Source organism: Catharus ustulatus, chromosome 2 (genome assembly GCF_009819885.2).
Source record: "Catharus ustulatus isolate bCatUst1 chromosome 2, bCatUst1.pri.v2, whole genome shotgun sequence".
NCBI lineage: Eukaryota > Metazoa > Chordata > Aves > Passeriformes > Turdidae > Catharus > Catharus ustulatus.
In genome coordinates, this window is record NC_046222.1 from 98,558,473 (window position 1) to 98,581,210 (window position 22,738).

Sequence of the window (22,738 nt, forward strand, 5' to 3'; positions counted from 1 at the left end):
TGTCTGTCTATATAGAGAACTGGCAGAGAAAACTGTAGCAAAGGGTTTAAAAATCAGTAAGTCAATAATTATCTGAAATCACAGTAACTGAGTTGAGAGCATGCCTTGTCTTACTCAAATGACTTTGCTTATAAACACACAGCAAGTTTATAGCAGAACTCATCTATGTTCTTTAATGTATTAAACTAATATCAAGACTTTAACTTGAAGCAAAAAAAAAAATCATACTTCTGTGCTTATATGCTACTCAACAGAATTGGAACATTTTAAAAATGTTGTGCCACATTCATAACAATGTACATAGAAAGAAATTTATGTAACAATTAATGTAGAAAGACACAATGATATTTTAACAAAAGTATTAACATATGCACCATCTGCACAGTGTTTACCACTCCACTGAGGGAGGGACTCCTGTTTTTCCACATCACAAGGCCATTCACAACACAGGGATCAGTGATAGCTCTGTTACATGTAGGGCTTTTACAAGCAAATAACAGCCACCAGTATGTCCAGAGAATGTGCAAAAATTAAACTGATTTGGGGAAGGATTTAGATCAAATGGTACACTTGGTGGACATACATATTTTGGCATAGTATTTCTTAAAAATGGTTGCTGATAAAGACAGGATTTTTTTATAAACAAGTCTATCTTTAGTAGTCCCTGCTCAGCAACTCCCAGTCTTATCAAATAGAGGCTATTAACTCCAGGAAATCCTCTGAAAAAGAAATCCCTCAGCATCTACAACTACACAATTATAATTTTAAAAAAGGAAAAAAAAACTTCATAGTAAGGATGACAGACTGAAGACAGAAGTCACAGAGAATACTAGGTAAACAGAAGAAAGAGCATGTGAGAGCAAGGCAAGCTTTACTTTCCAACTGTAGAGAGAATTGCACCTGGCATTAGGTTTGGACCTGCTGTTTTCCTTCCTTCTTCAGTTTGTCTTTTGCTACATGAAGACTCCACACTGATACAAAAAACTTAAAAGGCTCTGTTAGGGGCAGTACCAGCATCAGACAAATTATCACTAATAACCCTGGACTGAGTCACGAGAAGGGTAAATGGCTTCTCCTGGGAACACAAGAGAGGTTGCAAAGAGTCTCTGACCTGGAAATCCCATGCTGAGCAGGATCATCAAGAGCAAAGAAGAGCTTTAAGAGCTGTTCCTTGCACTCTCTAGGCACAGACAGTCATCCCCAGAAGGAAATTGCATTGTTGTACCTGGAAGACGTGCACACTCATGCACACCCATCCCAGCTCAAGTACTGAGAGCCCTGAGTTGGCCCCTTCGAGAGTCCAATTGATTCAGAAGCATTGAAGCTTTAGTGCCAGCTAAGTCCATTTACTCTTTTCACCTCCAACAGCTCCTGCCCCCTTCAGTCTCTGGCAGGGCTGGGCACACCTGACTCTTCAGCCCTTGCAGCATCAGATCTGAGCTCCTGCTTCCCCCAGTGTGGCTGGGAGGCAGGAGATTACTCAGAAATTGAGAGCTCTGTTACAGCTGCATTCAGAGCAGCTGTGTGTGTGTGTAGAAGGCACACACAACACTCCCTGCTTTAGTCCCTGTCCCATACACATTTCAATTCACCCACCCTCTCTGCCTCCCCCAGGGTATGCTACACAATTATTTATTGGCTTCACAAACACATGACCATGCCTCTTCCCCCTGTTGGCTTTGGATGCTTTTCTGACTTTCAAATGTCATTGCTCATGGCTGTGTTTGAACTCCTAATCTTGAAACTGCTATGCCATGGCCCTACAGAGGCCAGACAAAGCCTACGAGTTGTGAAGCAGCCCCTTGGAAAGTGTGGGAAAGGCTAGGTCTCCACTTCTTGATAGAGGTGGTTTAGTATTTCCTTAAGCTTCAGTATTAACATTTCTTCTAAATGTGGTAGCAAAATGAGAAATGAGAGCAGACCTAGTCATCCTGTGTTTATACTAGCACTATAAGCAAGTGCTGCAGGGAAGGGGTACAGCACAAGGGCACGAATTTCTGCTGAAAGAAGGGAATATTTCAACAACGTCTGCTGAAACATGTCAGAATTACTTAACTTTATTAAACTATTAGTCACTGTGATTAATTGTGAGTCATCTCAATCAGATTAGCACTGAAGGGAGCTAAACTTTCCCTAGCAATGTATAAGGATTCCCACCATGCAGCATTATTGTCTCAGGCTGCTATCAAGAAACCAATGTTTGGATCAGTATTTGATGAAAAGTCCTAAAAAAACAAGCAGACAACAGAAGACTGGATTATTTGTGCAACAGAACCAGGATCCCATAGAGCATTACAAAGTAGGAAATAACAGTGGGTACTGTTCTCCCAAGTTCAACCTCTTACTTTTCTATAAGGAAGAACAGGAAATAAAGCTATAGCACAAACGAGCACTCTGCAATTTCATGTATATTTAATTCTAGTGACATCTCTTTAGGCAAAGTTCTTCAAGTAGTAGTTCTGTAGAGTCAATCCACTGTAGAGTCAATCTTGCACTTCTGCAAGGGAAACAATTTGCAAGAGTTGTATCTCACTACTCATCAGTATCATCTTCTGGGAGCATAAGCCCTGATGACTCCAGTTATGTTGGTGACCCAGGCATAAGCAGGCTCTGTAGCTGTGAAATTTCTCTTTATTAAATTATGACAGTAAAAGTTTTCAGCTGGACAGGACCACCAAGGCAAAATACTGTGTGTTGATTACCCACAGACTAAAATGCAGAGTAAAAAAAGCTTTTGTAAGTCTCTTTAACCCAGTTTCCTCTACGGGTGGTATGAGGGCTGGGGAGGGACTCTTTTCTCCTTCCTAAAGTGTGTGGACTTTCTAATTTTGCCAGGTGTCTCTGACAAGATAGGAAATTCTCTTGGTTCTCATTAAACAGGCTACTCCTATCCAGAAATTTTTAAATTTTTTTGCTCTTTCTTGTGGTTCTTTCTTTATAGGGTTTTTTTTGGCGTTTTTTTTTTTTTCCCCAAAGCCATAAGTAGCTATAATTAAACATGTTCCTATGAACTCTGTGTTGTTGCCTTAAAACAGATTGTATTTTCAGTACAATTTTTTGCCCTTTTCAACAGAAATGTACTCATCCAATCAGTCTTCAATTCACTGATTCAGATAGAACAAGAGGTGCAAACCCCCCCCCTTTGTGAACAAATGAGCTCCTCAAAGCATAACAATTCTACAAAGTTATAAGATTAACTTCAGGAAAAGGGAATTTGGATATTGAAAAATGTCAAATTAATAACAAGCTAAAAACATCATCATGCCACTACATAAATTCACAGTTGGTTATGTGTTGAACAATCTGTGCGCGATTCCAGTGGTTTGGATAAAGGTACAGACCAAACCTGAGCAAAGGCATGGAGCAGCTTTCACAACATTATTGAACAGGTTTTCCTCCTGGAAAGGAATATGGTGGAAGACCCCCAACAGATAAACAGGGATAACAGTCCTTGTCAGATTCAAGGATTTGGAATATGAACTCAAATTAGCACAAAGTTTTAAAATGAAGGCTCATAGCTTCTTTTGGCAAACAATTCAACCATTGAAATGTTCTTTATTCTGAAAATTTATGTGGGCTGAAAAGGTATTGAAGGAATTCAGAGAAAAAATACATTAAAGACTACTAAATACAAAATCATATTTCCAGCACAATAACATGAAGCCTGAACCTTAAGGAAGTCTTCTACTAAAAAGTTATTTTAGAATTTATCATTTTTCTCAAAAAGTAAAATCCTGTTTCAGAGGAAAAAGAGGTTGTTTCTCACCAAGTTTTGGTAGCTGCTATGGTTGCCTAGTTTAACTTAGTTTCCTTTTAATCTGTAAGTGCTAACAAAAAGAAAATAGTATCAAAATGTGTATAATTGTTTTCAAAAAAAAGCAAGCGACCTTCCCACCAGTTCAATTACTTTCTTTCTTCTACATATGAAACAGTGGGTTTTTTCTAGCAGCTGATATTTTTCCATGCTGCAGCACTGTCATGTGATAAATTCAATCAAGGGCACATAACAGCCACTTCAAAGGCCAACACCCAAGGCAGCTGAAGTAGCTAAAAGTTAAATCAACAAAAGGATGTACGTTACAAAGGTCACTGTCTATAGAACATAAAATAAACTGCATGCACAATTAGAAAGACATGAGTTTTTGTTTTTTACTACTCCAACATATACCTTTTGCAATATATTGTTATTATATCCGAATTAACGCATCAAACCACTAGAACACTTTTGTCTAGCCATGGTCTGTCTCTGTATCATTTTTTACAATCAGGAATGTATCATTAAGAAGACATTGTTAGGAGCATTAACCACATTCCACAGAGACACTGCAATGTACATGAAATATCCCTCTGCACTTGAATCAAAGTATTACCTTGTTGGCACCAGGAAGCCTATGGTGAAGCACAGCAAAGTGTACCTCTGGAAGCACCAGTAAAGTCTAAGGTTCGTATTACAGCAAGCTGATGTCTTTTTCAGGGCATTACGACATGACATTGAGTAAAGCAGCATACAGATGGACTATTTGATGACAATTGTTCATGTTTTTCAACTACACTTCTTAGAAACTCAGTTTGTTGTAAATTGGTAAAGTCTGGACTTGGAAGTTTAGAGTTCCTCATCCTTGAAGAGCAATCATACACACCTCCTCACATAAGTGCTAAACACCTATAAAAGCCCAGCTGAAAGTTACTGTCTGTCTCGCTGATGAAAGATAAAGGAAGTATCCTTCATGGCTGAGGTAACATTACACAGTGTGCTTGCAAGCATGCACCTTCACCCTAAAAATTATGAATTTGCCATCTTAATTTTGCACATTTGAACGTCTAGCAGGAAATTACTGTCTGCATTCCCTATGCTGTAATAGGTGCCCCCTCCAGAGGGTTCATCAGCAAGCAGTGGACAAGGACAGGTCAAAGGTAAGACGCGGCAGCTTACAGAACCAGAGTGAATGTTAGTCAAGTCACAACGGTGCTTTATTCAGGCCGGATGGAGCATGGGAATAACAGTTTACTTGAAAGGGACAGCATGGTAAGTTCTCCTATACAGGCAACAGTCAAAACAGCTTTCAGTACTATAAGGAACTGTTGAATATTATAAAGCACTTACATGAATTCTGCTCCCTCCTGAAATACCACCACTGTATCTACTTCCACAAAGACAACCTACATTTTATTTTTTAAATTAGGTAAGCTTAACCAGTAAACAGAAAAACTGAGAAACACCATGTATATATAAAATGTACAGTAATTTCACGAATACAAGCCGCACCAATTTGACTAAGATTTTGCTCCTAAACCGGAAATGCGGCTAATAATCAGGAGCGGCTAATACAACCTCAGAAGTGCCTGCCAGAGTGCTGAGCCGAGCAGCTGCAAAGTCGGCATTTTGCGATTGTTACAAATCGCTACTTTGTTGCACCGCGGGTGGAGCCTGGCTCCCTGTAGGCAGCACGGGGGGCGGGGAGAGAGGCGGGAGAGCTCTCTTTCCTCCTCTGCCACAGCCCAGGGGAGAAACGGGGGGGGGAGCCGGGCCGCCCCTACCGCGGCCCGGGGAGGGCGGGGGAAGCCCGCGCCGCCATTGCTGCGGCCCGGGGAGCCGACAGGAGCCCTGCGCAGCCATTGCCGCGGCTCGGGGAGCCGACGGGGTGCTTTGTCCCCGCCCGCCGCCGCCGCGGCAAGAGCGGGGAAACTCCGTCCCTGCCCGCCGCCAGCGCCACGGGCGCGGGAAAGCTCCGTCCCCGCCCGCCGCCGCTGCCGTAGGAGCGGGGGAAGCTCCGTCCCTGCCTGCCACCGCGGGGCAGCGCCGACCCAGGGTGACCGAGCCCAGTGGCAGCGGCGGCCGGCCCCGAGCTGCAGCACCGTGCTGGGCCACCTGGCCCCGTCAGCGGCCCCTAGCGGGCCGAGCCTGCACAGCCTTAGCTCAGCCAGTAAACCCCGCCCTGCCACGGTTCTGTTACTAATTGCACGCGGGTCCTCGCTGCGAACGACAGAGCGGCTTATATTCGTGTGCGGCTTATCTATGGACAAAAACCGAAATATTTGCCAACACCCAGAGATGCGGCTTATAGTCAGTGCGGCTTGTATTCGTGAATTTACTGTACATATTTCCACTAATACATCTTGTTTATGAAAGGCTATTTGCAGATACAGTTCACAGTTAAATAGTTTAACATTTAAAATATTTAACTGAATATGCTTTATATCCAAATAAAAATATAGTGAAGTCTCTGTCCTGAACTGGTTGAAGTCATACATATTTACTAATTGTTGGCAGGGATTCCATAGTTCAATGAACTGTCATACGTTAAAACCTTGCTCTGCATAGCAAAGCAGCTTCCACTAACTTGATAATCAATCAAAAGATGTCAAAACATAGTTGAACAGGATGTTTATATTTCAAGAAAGTATCAGTAGCAACTTCAATGTCTTTATTTACATACGTATCAGATGAGATTAAAAATAAGAAAAATGGGACAGGAGTACAAAAATTTGCATTAAGTGTGTTACCTCTTCCATAATTCAAAAGGCAATACAAATCAATGTGTAAAGCACAGGATTTCCCACTGTACCAGTCTGACTGTACTTCATCTGCCTTACCTTTCAAGCATTCTATCTAAAGATGCCTAAATACTACACTGCTCCTCAGTACACTTTCTTTGAATGAAGTATGGTAAGAAGGTAGTAAAGAGAGAATCTTTCATGAGAACTGACACACCATTTGTGAAAAGTCTGGCTCTCATTGTGTTAATGGCTGGCAAGTGTTCAGGTCCATCAGGGTAATCGCTCAGTTCCTTGAGATCACAACGCTACCAAGGTCCTTAAAATGCCTGGGGATTTGAGACACTATTCAAAAAGAAACTCCCAGAAAAGGAGATACTATTTTGAATTGATTATTTCATATTAGCTGAAGGTGTGAGCTCGTGAAGATTAAAATCTAAGTATATTTCAGACTTAGTTCTTGAGTTGTTAGCCATACATAACCTGCAAGCATTGAATATTCTATGCCACTGCAGTATAAACCTTCGGCTAAAGCAAGCCAGCTGGAAAGCACCAACATCCCAACTATTCACAAAAAGGTGCTAAAGCTTATGGAAGTTAAAACTTACCAACTGAGGTAAGGGACAACTGGAAGGTTTCTGAAGAGCACAGATGTATTATGCTACCAAGACTAAGTGTCATGCACTTTCATGTGAAAAACAAAGACTGTTGAAAAAACCCCACAGAAACAGTAGGAGCTTTTGAAGGGAATGACATTGTTATGGTGGAGAGTATGATGAATCCAAGTGCTCAACAAATTAAATTATTTCTAGTACTTTGAGGCATTGCTTTTGAGTACAAAGGACGCCGTCTTTCTTTAGGAAGATTTTATTTACTTCATGATTGCCTCAAATGAAAATTTCCTTTTTCTTTGTGGAAAAGCTCATTATTACTCAAAGACTGCTATACTAGACATTACAGTAAAGATGGGAGAAATTATTCTATTTCTGTTCATTTTAGAGGCAACTTAGCAATTAGTTTCTCCAGAAGAAATCTGAGGTATCTTCATTTTACCTTTGCTGGTTGTAGAAAGGAAAAAATATACAGGAAGCCTAGGAAAAAATCTTGAAGGAAATAAAGAATAACTTCAGCTGATTTATCCAAACGAATGAAAGAAAATATTGGTACCTTTGATGAGACTATTCTGTTATCTGGAAATCTCTGTGGAATGTACGCTTCAGCGCCTGGAGGTGGTTCACGATGCCCAACATAAATAGTCCGACTGTCCACCCAATTCTCTTCTCCAGCACACTATGGGGGAAAAAAAAGAGTTACTGTGTCAGTTCACTTAGTATTTCCGCAGTAACATGAGTCACACGTTGGATTAACTAATCACATGCCCAATTATCAATACGTACACAGCCACTAGCACATGACCCCTCACACTTTTCACAAGTGAGTATCAGCTCAAGATCACTAAAACACCTAAAGCCAAGTCAAATGTCAAAACTCTGCCTTAACTGTACTTCATTTTCCCACAACACAATGAAAGAGCATCCTTGAAAATCACTATTATTTTTCATTTATAACTGAAAAAAGGGCAAATGGTTTAAGATTATCAGTCAAATTAGGCATTTAGTATGACGTGTTTGTTACTCTTTTCACCACTGAAAAAAAATCTGTGTTAATTAAAATACTTTAATATATAACAAACACTTCACATTTTAGAGTCTAGCCAGCCATAATTTAGAATTTCATTTGCAGCAAAGTGAAACTGTCCTTTTGAAATACTAGTAGTAATCATTTCCCCACACATGAACAAGCTTAGAGACTTAGGTTGCCAGGAAAACACCTTAGCTTGTCAAGTCAGAGAACCTTCTCTTCTATGAAAGCTGTAGGAAAAAAAAGTAGATGTGCCAAATTTTCACATTCGCATCAAACTCCACCACACCTATAGTTTCCCCAAAAATAGTACTTCCATGTTCTACAAAATGTAAAAAATATATACATCACTGAGAAAACTATTTACACAAAACCAAAATAACCTTTTTTTTTTAATTTAGAAGTTAATTTTTTGGAGGGACATGGGTTAGAAAATCATCATCCCTTAGTCAACAATCTAATTCACACCTACTTTATAAAAAACACTTCTGAAGCATAGAACATATTCTTAACACTTGGAGAAGCCCAGGCCTCAGTAACTTGAACATCATAATATGGTCAAATCTGAAGTAATTTAAACATATTGTAATTTAAATACATCACAATTTAAACTCAAAACCTCTGCTTTATGTTGCAGTGATGCATTTACACATACTTCCATTAAGCATATTAGAGGGCAGCTTCTTTCTGCATCTTCAACAGTTACATTTATTTAGTACATTAAATATGTCCTGAAAGCGCTCTTGGGCACTAGTGCCTCTGCCTCTATAGGTGAAATGTCAGACTGACACTGAGCAAACTAACCCCAAACAAACAGTGTGACTTTGGTAGTTTACACAGCCAAAGTATCATTCCCCAAAGCAGCTGGATGTACCTGTGCAGTTCTTGACAGAATTTAATCATACAGACATGGTACCTTCTTTTCTAGCTAGTCTTAATGTCAATACTTATAGGTCCATTTACTTTACAAGTACACGCTTGGCCAGTAAGCCTAAAACAAAATTTAATTCTCAAACTTAAAAAACATTCACCCTAACATTTTCTTCATCAATGCACGTCTGTGTGATTTTTCCACTGCCCTTAAGAGCAACACAGCCAAAGATCACTTTCTACATAATTTATTGGGAAGAGACATATAAGATCTTGCAATACTCCGCAGATTTGGAGAGGTTAAGCTAATAAAACAATTATCACTGTGATGTGCATGATTTTCTTGAGGCTGGAGAGAAGATCAAAAATATAAAAAGAAAACCTATTGGACTCAGACTATTAACCACAAAATAGCTGAGTAGAAGCCATCAAGTAAAATGTAAAGTGAAGTAGAAGGATTAAAGAAAAGCAACTTCTGCCATCCCAGAAACAGATACTAGAAGCAGACACAAAAAACCCAAAATCCTTACTTGATTCTCACACATGACAAAAAAATGAAGGTATTAAGTTCAGAAAACACCAAAGGACAAAATTGCAATGCTAGGCATAAAGCTAAAACCAAAAGTAAACCCCACATTTTTCTTCCGTGTTATTCAACTTCCACTAACTTGAAAGAGTCACTTAATACATTATATGAAGCTGTTCACAAAGGAAGTAAAAATGACAGCCCCTCATAAGACACCAATGGCCCAGTCAGGGCTAACACTAAAAACTGCCCCTGGCTCAAAAGGAGTGCACACACATTGCTCTGATGCCACATCTAGCACAGACCTGAAACTACGATGTGGGTCGGTATAAAAATTCCATTGATTTTCCAGTCAGACTTCTCCCTTACCAAGTGGACTTGCCAAAAAGTAAAGTGTCATTCAGCCAGCTCACTTCTGAAGGCCACGTAACATTCTTTGAGCAAACCAAAACATTTTGGAAGTAAAGCATGACTATGTTTGCATATTCCACCTTACTTCCACGGCAATAATGACACATGGTATCTTTTACTATTTCATCAGTACACAATACTTTGTCTTGTCAGTGCACTAAAGGTACAACGCACACAAATTATCTACTGACACCACTTAATACTCTCAGAAATGCAAAAGAATTATATATTTCTGTATAATACATCAAATCATACAACATTTTAAAATTTTTCACTAGTAAGGACATTCCAGACATAAATGCAACACAAAGATTACTCCTGATAAGTGAAGTGCTTAAGTTCAGAGATGATTACATAAAGGGCTAACAGGAATGCCACACAAACTTTGAGTACCAAGAAGAAATCCTTCAGCATCTACTTCCCTCTAGACAGGCCCGGCTTGACAATTTACCTCAATTATTATAAACTAGTCCAAGACAGCTTGACAATGCTCTCAGTTCAAAAAAGTATTTTTTTAAGTTTCATTGTATACACTGAGTCTTTATCATGACTTAGTTAAAACAGGCCTCTGAAATTACCTATGAACCTGTGAAGACAGAGCTCTAAACAGTACCCTCCTGCCATTACTGCCAATATTTACAGTCTGATAGCCCTAGAGTACTGTGTCAACCAATCACTCAAATTTGTATCCCTAAAGCAAGGCATTACTTGAAGCATCAACATAAAATGAAGGCAATCTCTTCTATTAGCTTAATTTGATCTGGTTTTATCACAAATTGATACATTTATCACAAATGTATACTAGATGTATATATATGCATACCACAAACCATATTTAACTTAAACTATCTGCTAGCACAGAACATTTTTTATTTTTCACTATGTTACTAGGTTATAGAAGATAAACACACTTTACCAACCTAATTTAAAAACTCGAAGACTCCAAGCCACTCTCAAGTCCAAGTGTAAAAAACTAAGCATAGAAGAATAAGGCTCTCTTTGCCAGTGAGGTAGAACTGCAATGCACAAAGTCACACACACTGTTCAATATGGCAACAAGGTAACTCACTGTGCGAAGCAGAAAAAGATACTTTTAGAAGAGCAGCTTGTCAGGACAAGTAAGTCAGGACACAGGCCACGTGAAGAAACTACAGAAACTGAATGTCCTGTAAAGCCAACCTCCAAAGCCAAACAGCCTGATCTGACAGCTCTTTTAGTGTTCTGGTATTACAGCTCACAGAATGACACCAGAGTCACTGAAAACAGCACACTGATGCCACTGCCAGAACAATGAACTATATTCAATTTTTAAAGTTCCATTGCTTAAGCCCATTAAGAATATGTCCAAGAAACCATAAATACACCTTAGCATTATCTGCTTCTATTTATAGTGTAAAGCTCAATGTACTGAGACCTAGTTTTATTGGCACATTAATGAAATGTTACATAGTTTTTACTCTTTCAAGCAGTGTCAGCAATCATGAAAGCAAAGAGTAGCAAAAGAGTAAGGCACAGAGCCAGAGACAGTTAACAGGATTTCACCTTAAGAGTTTAAGTATTTCTGCAGCTATTTTTTTTCTGATTCAGAAAAATCCAACTAAAACTAGCTTGAGATTCACCTTCATGCTACTCTGGTAATTTTTACCTAGATTTAAACAAATGAATTGTCTGAAAAGACAAGGGGCTTGGCATTCAATAGGTGATAGCAAAAGGATGCTAGTAGTAGTTACTGGAAAAGTAATTGATTTTGAAAGGTTGTAAGTCTTTTCACATATTTTTAGTAAAGAGACTTAATGTATGATTTTGAAATCAGTGAAGCACTGAATATTTCTTGACTCTACTTGAACTATTAACTCAGGCATAATTACCAACAACAATCTTCAGTTCAATATTATATTTTGTCTCAACACAAGCACTACTCAAGCAAGTTAATATGCACTAATAAGTACAGCTGAAAACTCAATCTGCCCTGGCCAGGCTCTAAGTACATTTCACTGAACAGTATTCTTACTGTCTTCTACTTTTTTCTAAATGTTTTTTGATTAAAAGGAATAGTGGACTCAAACCACAGATCTGACAGCAACAAATTCTCAGCATCAGCTATAGCCTTGTTCACCCAGGCTGTTGACTCCATTCCTCCACACAGAAGTACTTCACAGGGATAGAGGCAGGCTTTCCTAACAGCCTCTGTTTTACTGAATCACAAATGTTTGATGTCAATTAAGCAATTAACACCACTGTTAAAACTGCACACCAAACACACAGCTGCTCAACCACTTTGGAGTTTTAGAATAACAGATACTGACAAGCCATTATCACTCAGAATCTACAGGAAGAACTAATAGTGTACAGTGTGAAAAAACATTCACGCATTACAACAGCTCTGCACTAAAGGCTCTCAGCTTCCAGTTTTTCTTTCAGTGAAGAGAAACAACTTCAATATCTCAAAGCTGTAATTCACTAAAGTGAAGAGAAAAAAAAAAATGTTTTTCTTTCTAATACTGTAAGGAAACTGTCCTTACCAAGCACTATGAGATCATATAATCCCATGTTTGTCTTCATTTGTCAAGCGTACTGAGTACCTGCTCTTTTACACTTGACACCATTCTGCAGAAATAGGTGCAGCTATCTCGCTTTCCAAACAATGGCACAGAGTGCAGGTTTTTACCTCATCTTTCCAAATCCAGTCCAAGTTCTTTTAATTTTAAAGGTAGATTCAATCTACCAATAACAAAAATCCATCTAAAGAAATAGCAATTTTTAAATAATCAACACTTCCTGAAATTGCTAACCAGTAAAACAGACTAAGTCTTTAAATACTGCACTTTTGCAAAAAAAAAAAATCTCTACTTTGTATGTATGTATTTGTGGAGATAAAGGGTGAAATTTTCATCCATTTAAAGGCTGTTAGATTTCAAATACTAATAGAGCACTTAAGCTTTATATTTTGTTCACAGTATTATACCACCCCTTCATATGAATTTGCAAAGCTCAGAATGAAGGGCATAACTTTGAAAGCTGTTCAGATTGCCATGTCTTGTATGAATATAGAATAGTACAGATAAATTCATATAATTACCAGATAAATACCCTATCAGGATTTCTATCCTGAAAAAGGACTACCTCAACATGAGACATTGTAAACAGAAAGTAAATTACTTCATTCACCTACGAGTCATGGGCATATGCCATTAACTAATTTAATGGAATATCAAAATGCAGCTCTTACGACTAATTAACACATTTCCTATGGGTCACCCATAATGGGATCTGTTGCCACAGAATATTACATCTCATTTCAGCAAATGAATTCTAAATCCTTGGATGATAATTTTTGTTAGAAATAACATTTGAAATCAAAACTCTCCCTAGTCAATTGCCTACAAATCATAGAATATTGGACAGAAGTATATGCAGAGGGAAGATATTAACATTGCTTAATTGAAAATACATTGTTTTATTTATTACTCTCTCAGAAAAGATATTAGAAGCAAAGGCAGGTACATCTTAACTACAGGAAAGTGTACCAGACCCACAAGTTTGCCAGCCAAGCCACATTCTCTACTACTTGGTGCATCCCGGTTTTCTGATCTATCTTTCCACCTCCTGCAAGGGTCTTGTGCATGCAGAGGGGAAATGGATTCAGAACAATAGGCTGAAGCAAGTTTTTTGGACATTTTTGAAGAGGAAATAGAAAAATATGATGATGAAATGATGCAAAGTCCTGTAATTCACAGTTGTTAGAACAAACATTGTCACAACAGCAAATGTTCCAGTTTCTGTAAAATACTCAACACTTCTATATGTGCCCTTAACATAAATTATATTTCAGCCTTCCAGTTCATGACTCCTTGAGCATCGTACTTAGAGTAGAACATTTCTGAAGCTATCCTAATAAAACTACATTCAACTTGTGTCACGTGAGCTGGCACAGGGACACTGCAATATAGCACTTTGAAGACAGTCTAATTCTCCTTTCTGATTTCCAGTTTGGAACATAATTTCTAGCTGAATTCCCCACACTCTATACTTTGAATGGTTGAATAATTTGACCTCCTGGATGACAAAGTCAGTCATCTGTGTTCCTCCTAAAAAAAGGTTACAATAATTCTTTGTTTCACATAGATAAAAACTCTCCTCAGTTATTCAAGGAAGTCTGAGATCAAAGCAATCACTTTAAATTCTCCTGACATACTGGCCAATTAGGTATAGCTATTTCTGATGTCTGAGGTTTCTCTTTGGGCCAGTCTTTAGTTTCCCTGTTTAATTCCATGAAAAGTAGCAATAAACGTGATAAGAGATAGAAGTCTCTAATTCCATTCACATATGCAATCTCCAATCGAGTTTCATGGCATCATTGCAATAATTCTAAGAAAGTAGATCTGTGACATATGAATTACTGGACATCTGGAAAAAATGCTTTTGCTACACTTTTCCTTCCTCTCAACGTACCAGTTCTGACACATTTTGTCCCTTGTTGCCAGTGGGACAGGGACACCATGTACCTCCTGCTCCTCTCCCCAGGTCCAGTCAAGGACAGCCTCTACATGGAAATCCTTTCAAGAATCTCACTTGCAATTAGAAAGGCAAATGAGGAAAAAACTACCCTGTAAAGTGCAGTGATAAGAGAAACTAGAAGGGAAAATGTCACATAAGACACAGTACTTAAATTAATTAAAAATCAAGTTTATTTCTAAGTAGCTCCAGACCAACAGCTGAAATTAAAGTTTGCAGAGGAAATGTACAGCTTCCTTAGATGCCAATAAAAAACCCGTAAAACAGCAGCAGTTTCATTTTTTAGGGCAACTAAAGGCCACTAAGATCTACATGCAGTGCCAGTCACTCCGTATCTACAAAAATATTTTCAAGAGATTAGGACAGATACTTCAGAATGCAGAGAATGTTTTTTTTTACTTTTAGTTGCCAACAACTACTTCTGTTTGCAGTAATCCAAAAAGAAAAAAAATCTAAAGCTTTTAAAATTTCCAGAGTAGAAAATGGATTTTTTTAAAATTATATTTACAGATTCTAAAGAAACAGGAGGATGGAGGGAAGCAGGCAGCAGATTGCTTTCATTCATTCAAAAATAAGTAATAAACCCCCAGATATGTCACACTAGGTTTTAAAATTAAAATTATTATTAAATTAACTAAATTAGGAAAAATCAAGCAACAATACCTATTGTGGATCCTTTTCAAGGAACAACACAGTGCATATGCAGACAATATGCACTGGCAAGACTTACAAGATCAGATGCAACAAAATCCATTTCTAAATGGTATTCTTATAGGAGTTTCAGATTATTCAAAAGAATGTATTCTAAAAACATGTTTTAAAATAGTAAATTACTCTGCCATCAGACATTATCAGAACTAGCCAGTGATACCACCTTCCTCTAGGATTTTTATCAATCAAAAGTGGAAGAGTCAAATTGACCATCTGAATTCCAGAACAAAGATAGTTAGAATAAATAGGTTTCTCCATTCTTCTTTATACTTAGTACAATGGTTGTAAAGATGCCTCATCTACATGTTTGCTGGTCTTTAAATTGTTCAAGTAAACTATGGATGAAAAAAAGATAGTTAACTATTACACTCTGCAGTCTATTGACACACAGTTGAGCATTCCTACTTTTCCTATTCCTACTTTACTACAAAAATATAGTGCAGTTTTGATGTCAATACAATACCTCCCCCATTGTTAACCCCTGTCACCACATTTAAATCTGTAAAACAAGTTCATTGCCAAGTAGCAACTACTCACTATCCTAATGGTGAGTGCCTGTTACACTTCAAAGTGGATACAGAGTTAATGAAGCTATGATTCTAGCAGACAGAAGGTGGGGCAACCTTCTTGTGTTATATGATGATACTGCAAAACTAACAGCTTGTAAAATGCTGGTCTTGCAAGTCAGGGACCAAAGGATGTCCAAGTGTTAGTACATGAACTGTTTCTTCCATAATAATGTAAAGCTTGTTGCATATTTGGACTGGAGAATCACCAAAATATTTACCATAAATCCATATCTCTATATACCTTTACATATCTAATTATTTATACTTGATACGGAACTACAGTTTCTTAAAGAACAGTGACTCTAACACCTTTTTAGGGTCGTTTTTGCTACACAAAGACTACTTTAAAGAAAGTTTCCTGGTACATACCTGTAGTTATGCTAGCACACATACTTGAGGTCAGGCTGCAACCTTATCAGAAGCAAATAACCCAAGATAAAATCAAGGGAGAAAAGTTACCACGTGGGTGCTACTGAACACTGTACTACTAAAGCAATTGTTACCTGTTAGCTTTCCACATCTATAAGCAGAAATCTAAATCCTCAGTAAAATTGTCAGGTGTCATGTTTCAGCAATTTTTCAAATTAAAATGTTGCTCATGTAGGCTGGTCCTGAACTTACTGCCCCTAAGGCCAGACTATATTAGTCTACAGAACTATCCATAGAAGTAAATAGGTACAGTACAAGTGCCAAGCTCTCCCTGCATTACTGGTAAATTTATCAACAGCCTGGAAGGCCTGAAATAAGTTAAAATGACAATATTAATAGCCAAATTTCCTATTAAGAGTAATTATATTTTGCCAAACTCCCTGCAGTGTAACATGCAAATTCTCTTACATGCAATTGGTTTTGAGCACTATTTGAAGACTCAAAATATAACCCCAGCACCCCTATACTTCATTTTAAAGAAATCTTGAACTTGTAGTTCAAAAATAACTTGGCTGTTCAGAAAAATGGACTAATTTAGTAACATTAGAAGCTACCTAGCACTTTCCTTCATCTCCATGCTTTTTGTTGCACATCAGCACTAAATCTGATGTTCTACAAATTCAGTCTGGTGAACACACAGATGCTTTAAGAGGAGGAAAGACCTTCATTTCAGATGGCTATAAGGTTAATGAAACATTTTTTGGAGCTATTTGAAACACTTTCAACATACCTTTAACTCTTTACATACACAACAGTACTCAAATACAGTTCTGAAACATACAAGGAATACAAAATTTTAAGCTACAACTTCCTCCTGTATTGCAAAGCAGTACCATGTGCTGAAATATTTCAGTGGAAAAAGCCATATGATGATTCAGATAAGGTCACAAACTGCCTTTTACAATTTTACCTACTAGCACACGGGTGTTGCTGATGAAGCGCCACATTCAATCCTCATGCATAACAGATGCTTTAAATTTTCCAAAATTAGCAGGCATCAGGATCATAAGTCTGTCTTCAGATAAAGTCTACACTGGTCAAAGACAAGAATTTTAAACTCATAAAATGGCATAAAGGACATTCAATGGCTTTGAGTGTTCACATCAGGAGTATGTGTAAACCTACTCATGATGCATAAGAAGTTTGTGACACCAGTAACCCCAAGACTTTAGAACCCCTTTTGTTTTCACTGCAATTAAGAAATGTGAATTCCATTAAAATCAAACATTACTTTACAATTCTTTTGATGCAGTGAGTTTTTTAATATTTACTTTTACTCTCACAAAACAGATTTAAAGACTTGCAACTGAACAATCTGAAGTACAGTAAATATTTCACAACTCTGTACTTTTACAAACATCAAAAGACTTCAAGAACTTCTACAGTAATCAAATATTTACAAAAAATAAACTTTATCAGTATTTGCTATTAGCTGTGTTTTAAAAGCTAGATATTCATACAAAACCATTATTTTACAATAGAGTTATTTGTCATTTAGTCACATACAGAATAAGATGCATAACATTTTTAATAATTCATTGCAAGACATTGACTGCTTAGTTAGAAGCTAGTCGTCAATTGCTAGCCAAAAAAAATCTAGAAAGTATAGAACATCTGCTATACAAGCGATTAAATACTAAACTCCAGAAATCAAAATAGTCAATGTTTAGCATTTAAAACAGTGAAAATGAAGGTTTACAACTAAACTCTTTCTTGGGAACTGAAGTCAGAGAAACTCCAGTATCTAACTAACCCCCGAATAAGCAGGGCATCAGAACTCAGGGACTAAGTTTTTATCATCTTAAACAGTTGAGTGAAAACAGGCTGAATTTTAAACCACTATATCATTAATAATTCAGAGGAAATGCCTGGTACATCAAAGGTGAGGAACGCTTAAATAAAATATTTTCTCAACACACAGTCAGTCACCTGTAAGGATACTACAACCTGATCTACAATGAACGGCTACCCTGAATAGACATTTTCTTTTTGTAAAATACTACCAATAGAAGCATTAATAATAGCCAGAGAACTCAAAGTAAGGTCAACACAGTACACCCAACACATATAAGTCACGCTCCAGTAGACTAAGTACAGTATGAAACACCATCTCTTGGTCAAAAGCAAAGACGGTCCAAATTATATTGTAGCTACTGTAGAACTGTAGCTACTTTCCACTTTAAAAATGTTACTATGAGACTTGCATCAGTATAATTACACAATATAGGAGACACTATTTTAAGCTTTTGGTGATCCATATACCTCTTTTTATTTGTATGTGGAAGACAATGTCCACACTGCACTTCAACATATCAGAACTGTTCTGCACCCTTCAAGCAGAAAAGGAATGGTATTTTTAAAGAAAGATTTTTCTATTAAGTTTAGAACTGCACTGTAGGTTGAGATTAATATATTCTAACTTGCAATGATTTTGATAATAAAGGCAAAGGCGGTTACGCAGGTTTGTCTGGGATGAGATGATAAGTGTAATCTCGACCTCCACAGGTCTGTCATTCAGTGATACAGAGAAGAGGTTTAACAACCTTTGATGCTGCTGGTTTCTATGCAGCAGCAAAAGCATACATAAAAACATAAGAGAAGTCACTGACTTTTAGGCTTTGATTTACTGCTGTGATTTCTTTGATGTGAGGAGGGATGGAGGCAAGTAGTTACAATACATCATCCCTTAAAAACAACTTGTGATGGGATAGTTGCTTTTTGCCATAAAACTCTCTCAGGACTCTAGAATCTAAGAAAAATCACAATTTTTCCCCCTAGACAAATATATTCCACAACATGAACTCACATCTTTAAAAATCTTCTTGAAGAAGTGTTTCTCAGACTTCAAAGGCTGATCTGCCATTCCTTCCTTTTCCAATAATAAGCAAAGGAAAAAAAAAAAAACAAGAAAAAAACCTAACCACATTTTGTCCTCAATAAAAGCAGTCTATACCCCACATTTTGGGAATGCAAGTAGAAGTAAGCTCCCAGTACATGCTGGCAGGAAAGACCTCTATTTAGCAAATTTGAAAAAGTCTACGTATACCTAAGGGTATCACAGGCCCTACAGATCCTTCAGAAGTCAAGTTGAATATACTCAGCTTTTGATAGCCTCTATGACAAATTATCTCAGGAAAAGAAAGCCCCAGAAATAAACAATTCACCTTTATAATAGAAAAACAACACCTGAGAGATTATTTCAACTGAACAAGTATCAAAACAAATCATCAGGATTACCTAGTTTAATCTGCTGCGTATGACAAGCTAAAAAAACCTGAGAAGTGAAATAGCTAATCATAAGAAGCACATTTACTAAAAATATTTTGTTTCAAATGAACACACATACTTAAGAAATGGAGTTATTACAACAGCAAAGACAGTATTTTTAACAGATTTTCCCTATTCTTTTTGAAAAGAGTCCAACAGACAAATGTTCTTTTAAAGTTCCAGCTTTCATACTTAATAAAACTAATTCCCAGAAAACAGCGTGCCCCCTCATGTGTCTTTTCCTGCTGGACTAGAAATTCCTGTAATGAGTCCAAGTGAAAAAACCCCCAACTGAAATCCTCAGTTGCTGCAAAATTGGGTTAGGAAAAGCAATGAGGACTTTTGAACTAGTTTGTGTTGGGTTTTTTTTCATCTGTGTGGAGGAAATAAGAATTAAGTATAACGTGAATAACCAATACTGTTATTATACTGTGATGTATATTCCAAATATTGCTTCTTTCAAAAGTACACAACAGTTCTGTACTTTGTAATTATTTGATACTATCTACAAATAAGAAGTGTGAATCGGATTTGACTGACTTCGAAGTCCAATGAGCAGTAAAACTGTCCATATTCTGAGCAGAGGTTTAGATCAAACAACTTCCCTATATCTGCTAGTTGCATAAACTGACAAATACCTAGAGTTCAGTGATTTTTAGGATAGGCAATTCTATGCTCTCTAAACCAGCTAACATGAGTTAATATTGACTACCAGGCTGATCTCAGTCATAACTGTGTTTGTAAACAAAAGTCTAACCATTCATGACATTTATTCTATCACGAAATTCTTTACCTTAAACCTTTAAAAATGCTGAAAGCCAAAGGCAATCCCTACATCAAATCAGAATTTTTTGTTCTAGACTAACTTTCGTTCCCCCCAAAATTCAGTACAATGACACAATTCTAGAAATCCTACTTCACCCATAGACAGAAACACAAACTCCTGGTAAATGAGGCATGTTTGAATGCAGCAGAAGAGCACATGACCAGTTTTGTAAAATCCACATTTCCAAATGTGTTTTGACAACATGGGGTACTCTTCAGGACGTGTATCCTACAGACAGGATCAGCTGTCCTGCAGGCATCAAAAATGGGGCAAGACAGCAAAAGGATAGGGCCAAAAATAAAACTTCAGGTGATAGCCCAAGTAGCATTACTACCAATGAGATAAGTAATCCTTGGTAGTGCCCTGGCTGGTAGTACCATGTCTTATAGGAGTTATTTCTGTCCACTTCCTAATACTTTCCTTTTTTTCCCCACCTTTAAATGCAAGAAGATACAAACTATCAGTAAGAGAGAATTTCAGGAGGGGAAAGTAATTTACTTTTGCCATCTAGAAACAATTAATCTTTCTTGGTTTTAGGAGGCATTCTATTAGACAATTCCTTAGAAATAAAACACAACTACATTTAATAAAGACAGAGGGAATACCAGGCATAGATCTCAACCTGAATCACTCTAGGAGGCACATAGAAGAAAATTCAACTTTTTTTTCTTATAAATAAACAGCTATGACTAGAATCAAGGAAAATATTTTCACATTTATTTTACTTTTTAGAATATGACTTGCATATGAGGCCTTGCACAGCAGCTGTTACCATATCCAACAAGCACACCCCTGGAAGCAAATAGCTACCGTATACAGGTCTAGTGCAGAGCAAGATTGTGAGTCTACCAGTTAATCTGTTAGCTCTCGTTCTAGTACACATGGTTCCTAAGGGGTCAATTATACACAGTACATAGAACTCAAATGGAGCAAGTATTCTGATAAGAAGAGCTAATGACTTACTTTGTTTCTTAATGTAAGTTGATTATGTGCTTATGCAAGAGGCTATCCGGTGGCAGCTGGAACATTTTACTTCAGCTGAGCCACAGCCTCTCGTCAGTGGGGGCACTGCGAGATGGAAATGGCACTGGATCCATCATTAGGAGGAAAGCAATGCGCACACCAGTTTGACAAGTTCTGGTACATGCAAGGAGTAAAGATATTCTGCATCAAATTCATCCCAAGTGAGTTAAATCTGCTACTGTTAAGAAAACTTCTCACTTTTAAGGAGCTACATTATACAAATAGCCAGGGTTTGAGTGAGGGTTTGTTGTTGTTTGTTTTGTTGGTTTTCTGGGGTTTTTTTTTTAGTGAAGATCTAACATTACAAAAGAAAGAAAACTGAATTTAACTGCAAACTTTTAGGAATAAAGCCTCCAGATGCTTTTGCAAGGACACTAGCTGGAAACTATTAAACAGATAATGGTTTTATTTGCAATTAGGGTAAATTTTTATATTTACAGAAAGAGTAAAGGGAAAGTACAGAAGCTATGCTGAAATGCATTTGCACTTAACATAAATACTTCCAAATGAGAAGTGTTGAAGTCCCACAAAAAAGTCCTACCAGAAAACTACACCTCCAAATAATCTTATTATGCTATAAAAATACCTCAAGACAAATTCAGATTTCATTTGCACGCACACCACATACACAGCATTTTCTCTTGACTCATAATACTGAGCTCTATTTCAAAGGCACAAACTGCAAAAACCAGCATAATTTTATTTGTATACAAAAGATGAAATCTTGAGTGAGCACAAAGCAAGTACTATAAAACCTAAGTACATATGTTAAATCATCTGTATTAGAACCTATATCATCCCTCCCATATACTCAAAAAGACCATAAAATGATGCCTCAGCTGTACATAAAACCAAAAGTGTGTCCTTGTAACAAGTAATGTTAACATTGCACTGTTAATGAGGAGGAAATGAGGAGGAAAAACAAAACAATAAATCGCATGTTTTCACTTACTCCAGAGGAGTTACTGTGAAAAAAAAGGCTTGCTAACTCACAAATAGAAAAGTTACAATGATCTAGTGTCCCTGTAAGAGCTGTAGTAATTTTCTTTGTAAGTTGCTTAGATTTCCTTAGTAGCAGTTATTTTTATAAGGCACTTCAGTATAAGTCTGTTAATTTAGTCTCAAACTTAGCTGGTTCAGAAAATCTTGATTTTGGTACTCGAGAAATAACTAGTGTTTCAATCAAGACCAACAAAACATACAATGTCTCTACAACAGTGTAACTGATGAAATTGCTTGCTTCAGCTCTACTAGGAGCACAGAGGTTACAAACACATTTTCTACTTTGCCTTATTGCAGAAAAAAAACCCTGCAGTATCACCTTGTCAGAGAGCTCTTCGGCATTTGCTCAGGGAACTGAAATACAGTGAACTTTTCAAAGCACCTTGTGTTTGTGTTCGGAGGGAAACAAGTAGATCATGGAGATGGGAGGGACAAGGTGTCAAGCAACTTTTG

At 37.5% G+C, this 22,738-nt stretch overlaps 1 protein-coding gene across 4 annotated transcripts in view; it reads right to left on the minus strand.

Annotated features, from left to right (window-relative positions):
- Positions 1-22,738, minus strand: part of ATP11A (ATPase phospholipid transporting 11A) — a 115,990-nt gene that overhangs the window by 50,717 nt on the left and 42,535 nt on the right. For all 4 annotated transcript variants that reach the window (XM_033051886.2, XM_033051885.2, XM_033051888.2 and 1 more), the window contains exon 2: positions 7,663-7,785. In XM_033051886.2, coding sequence (XP_032907777.1) covers positions 7,663-7,785 — 123 coding nt within the window. The remainder of the gene's footprint in view (positions 1-7,662; positions 7,786-22,738) is intronic.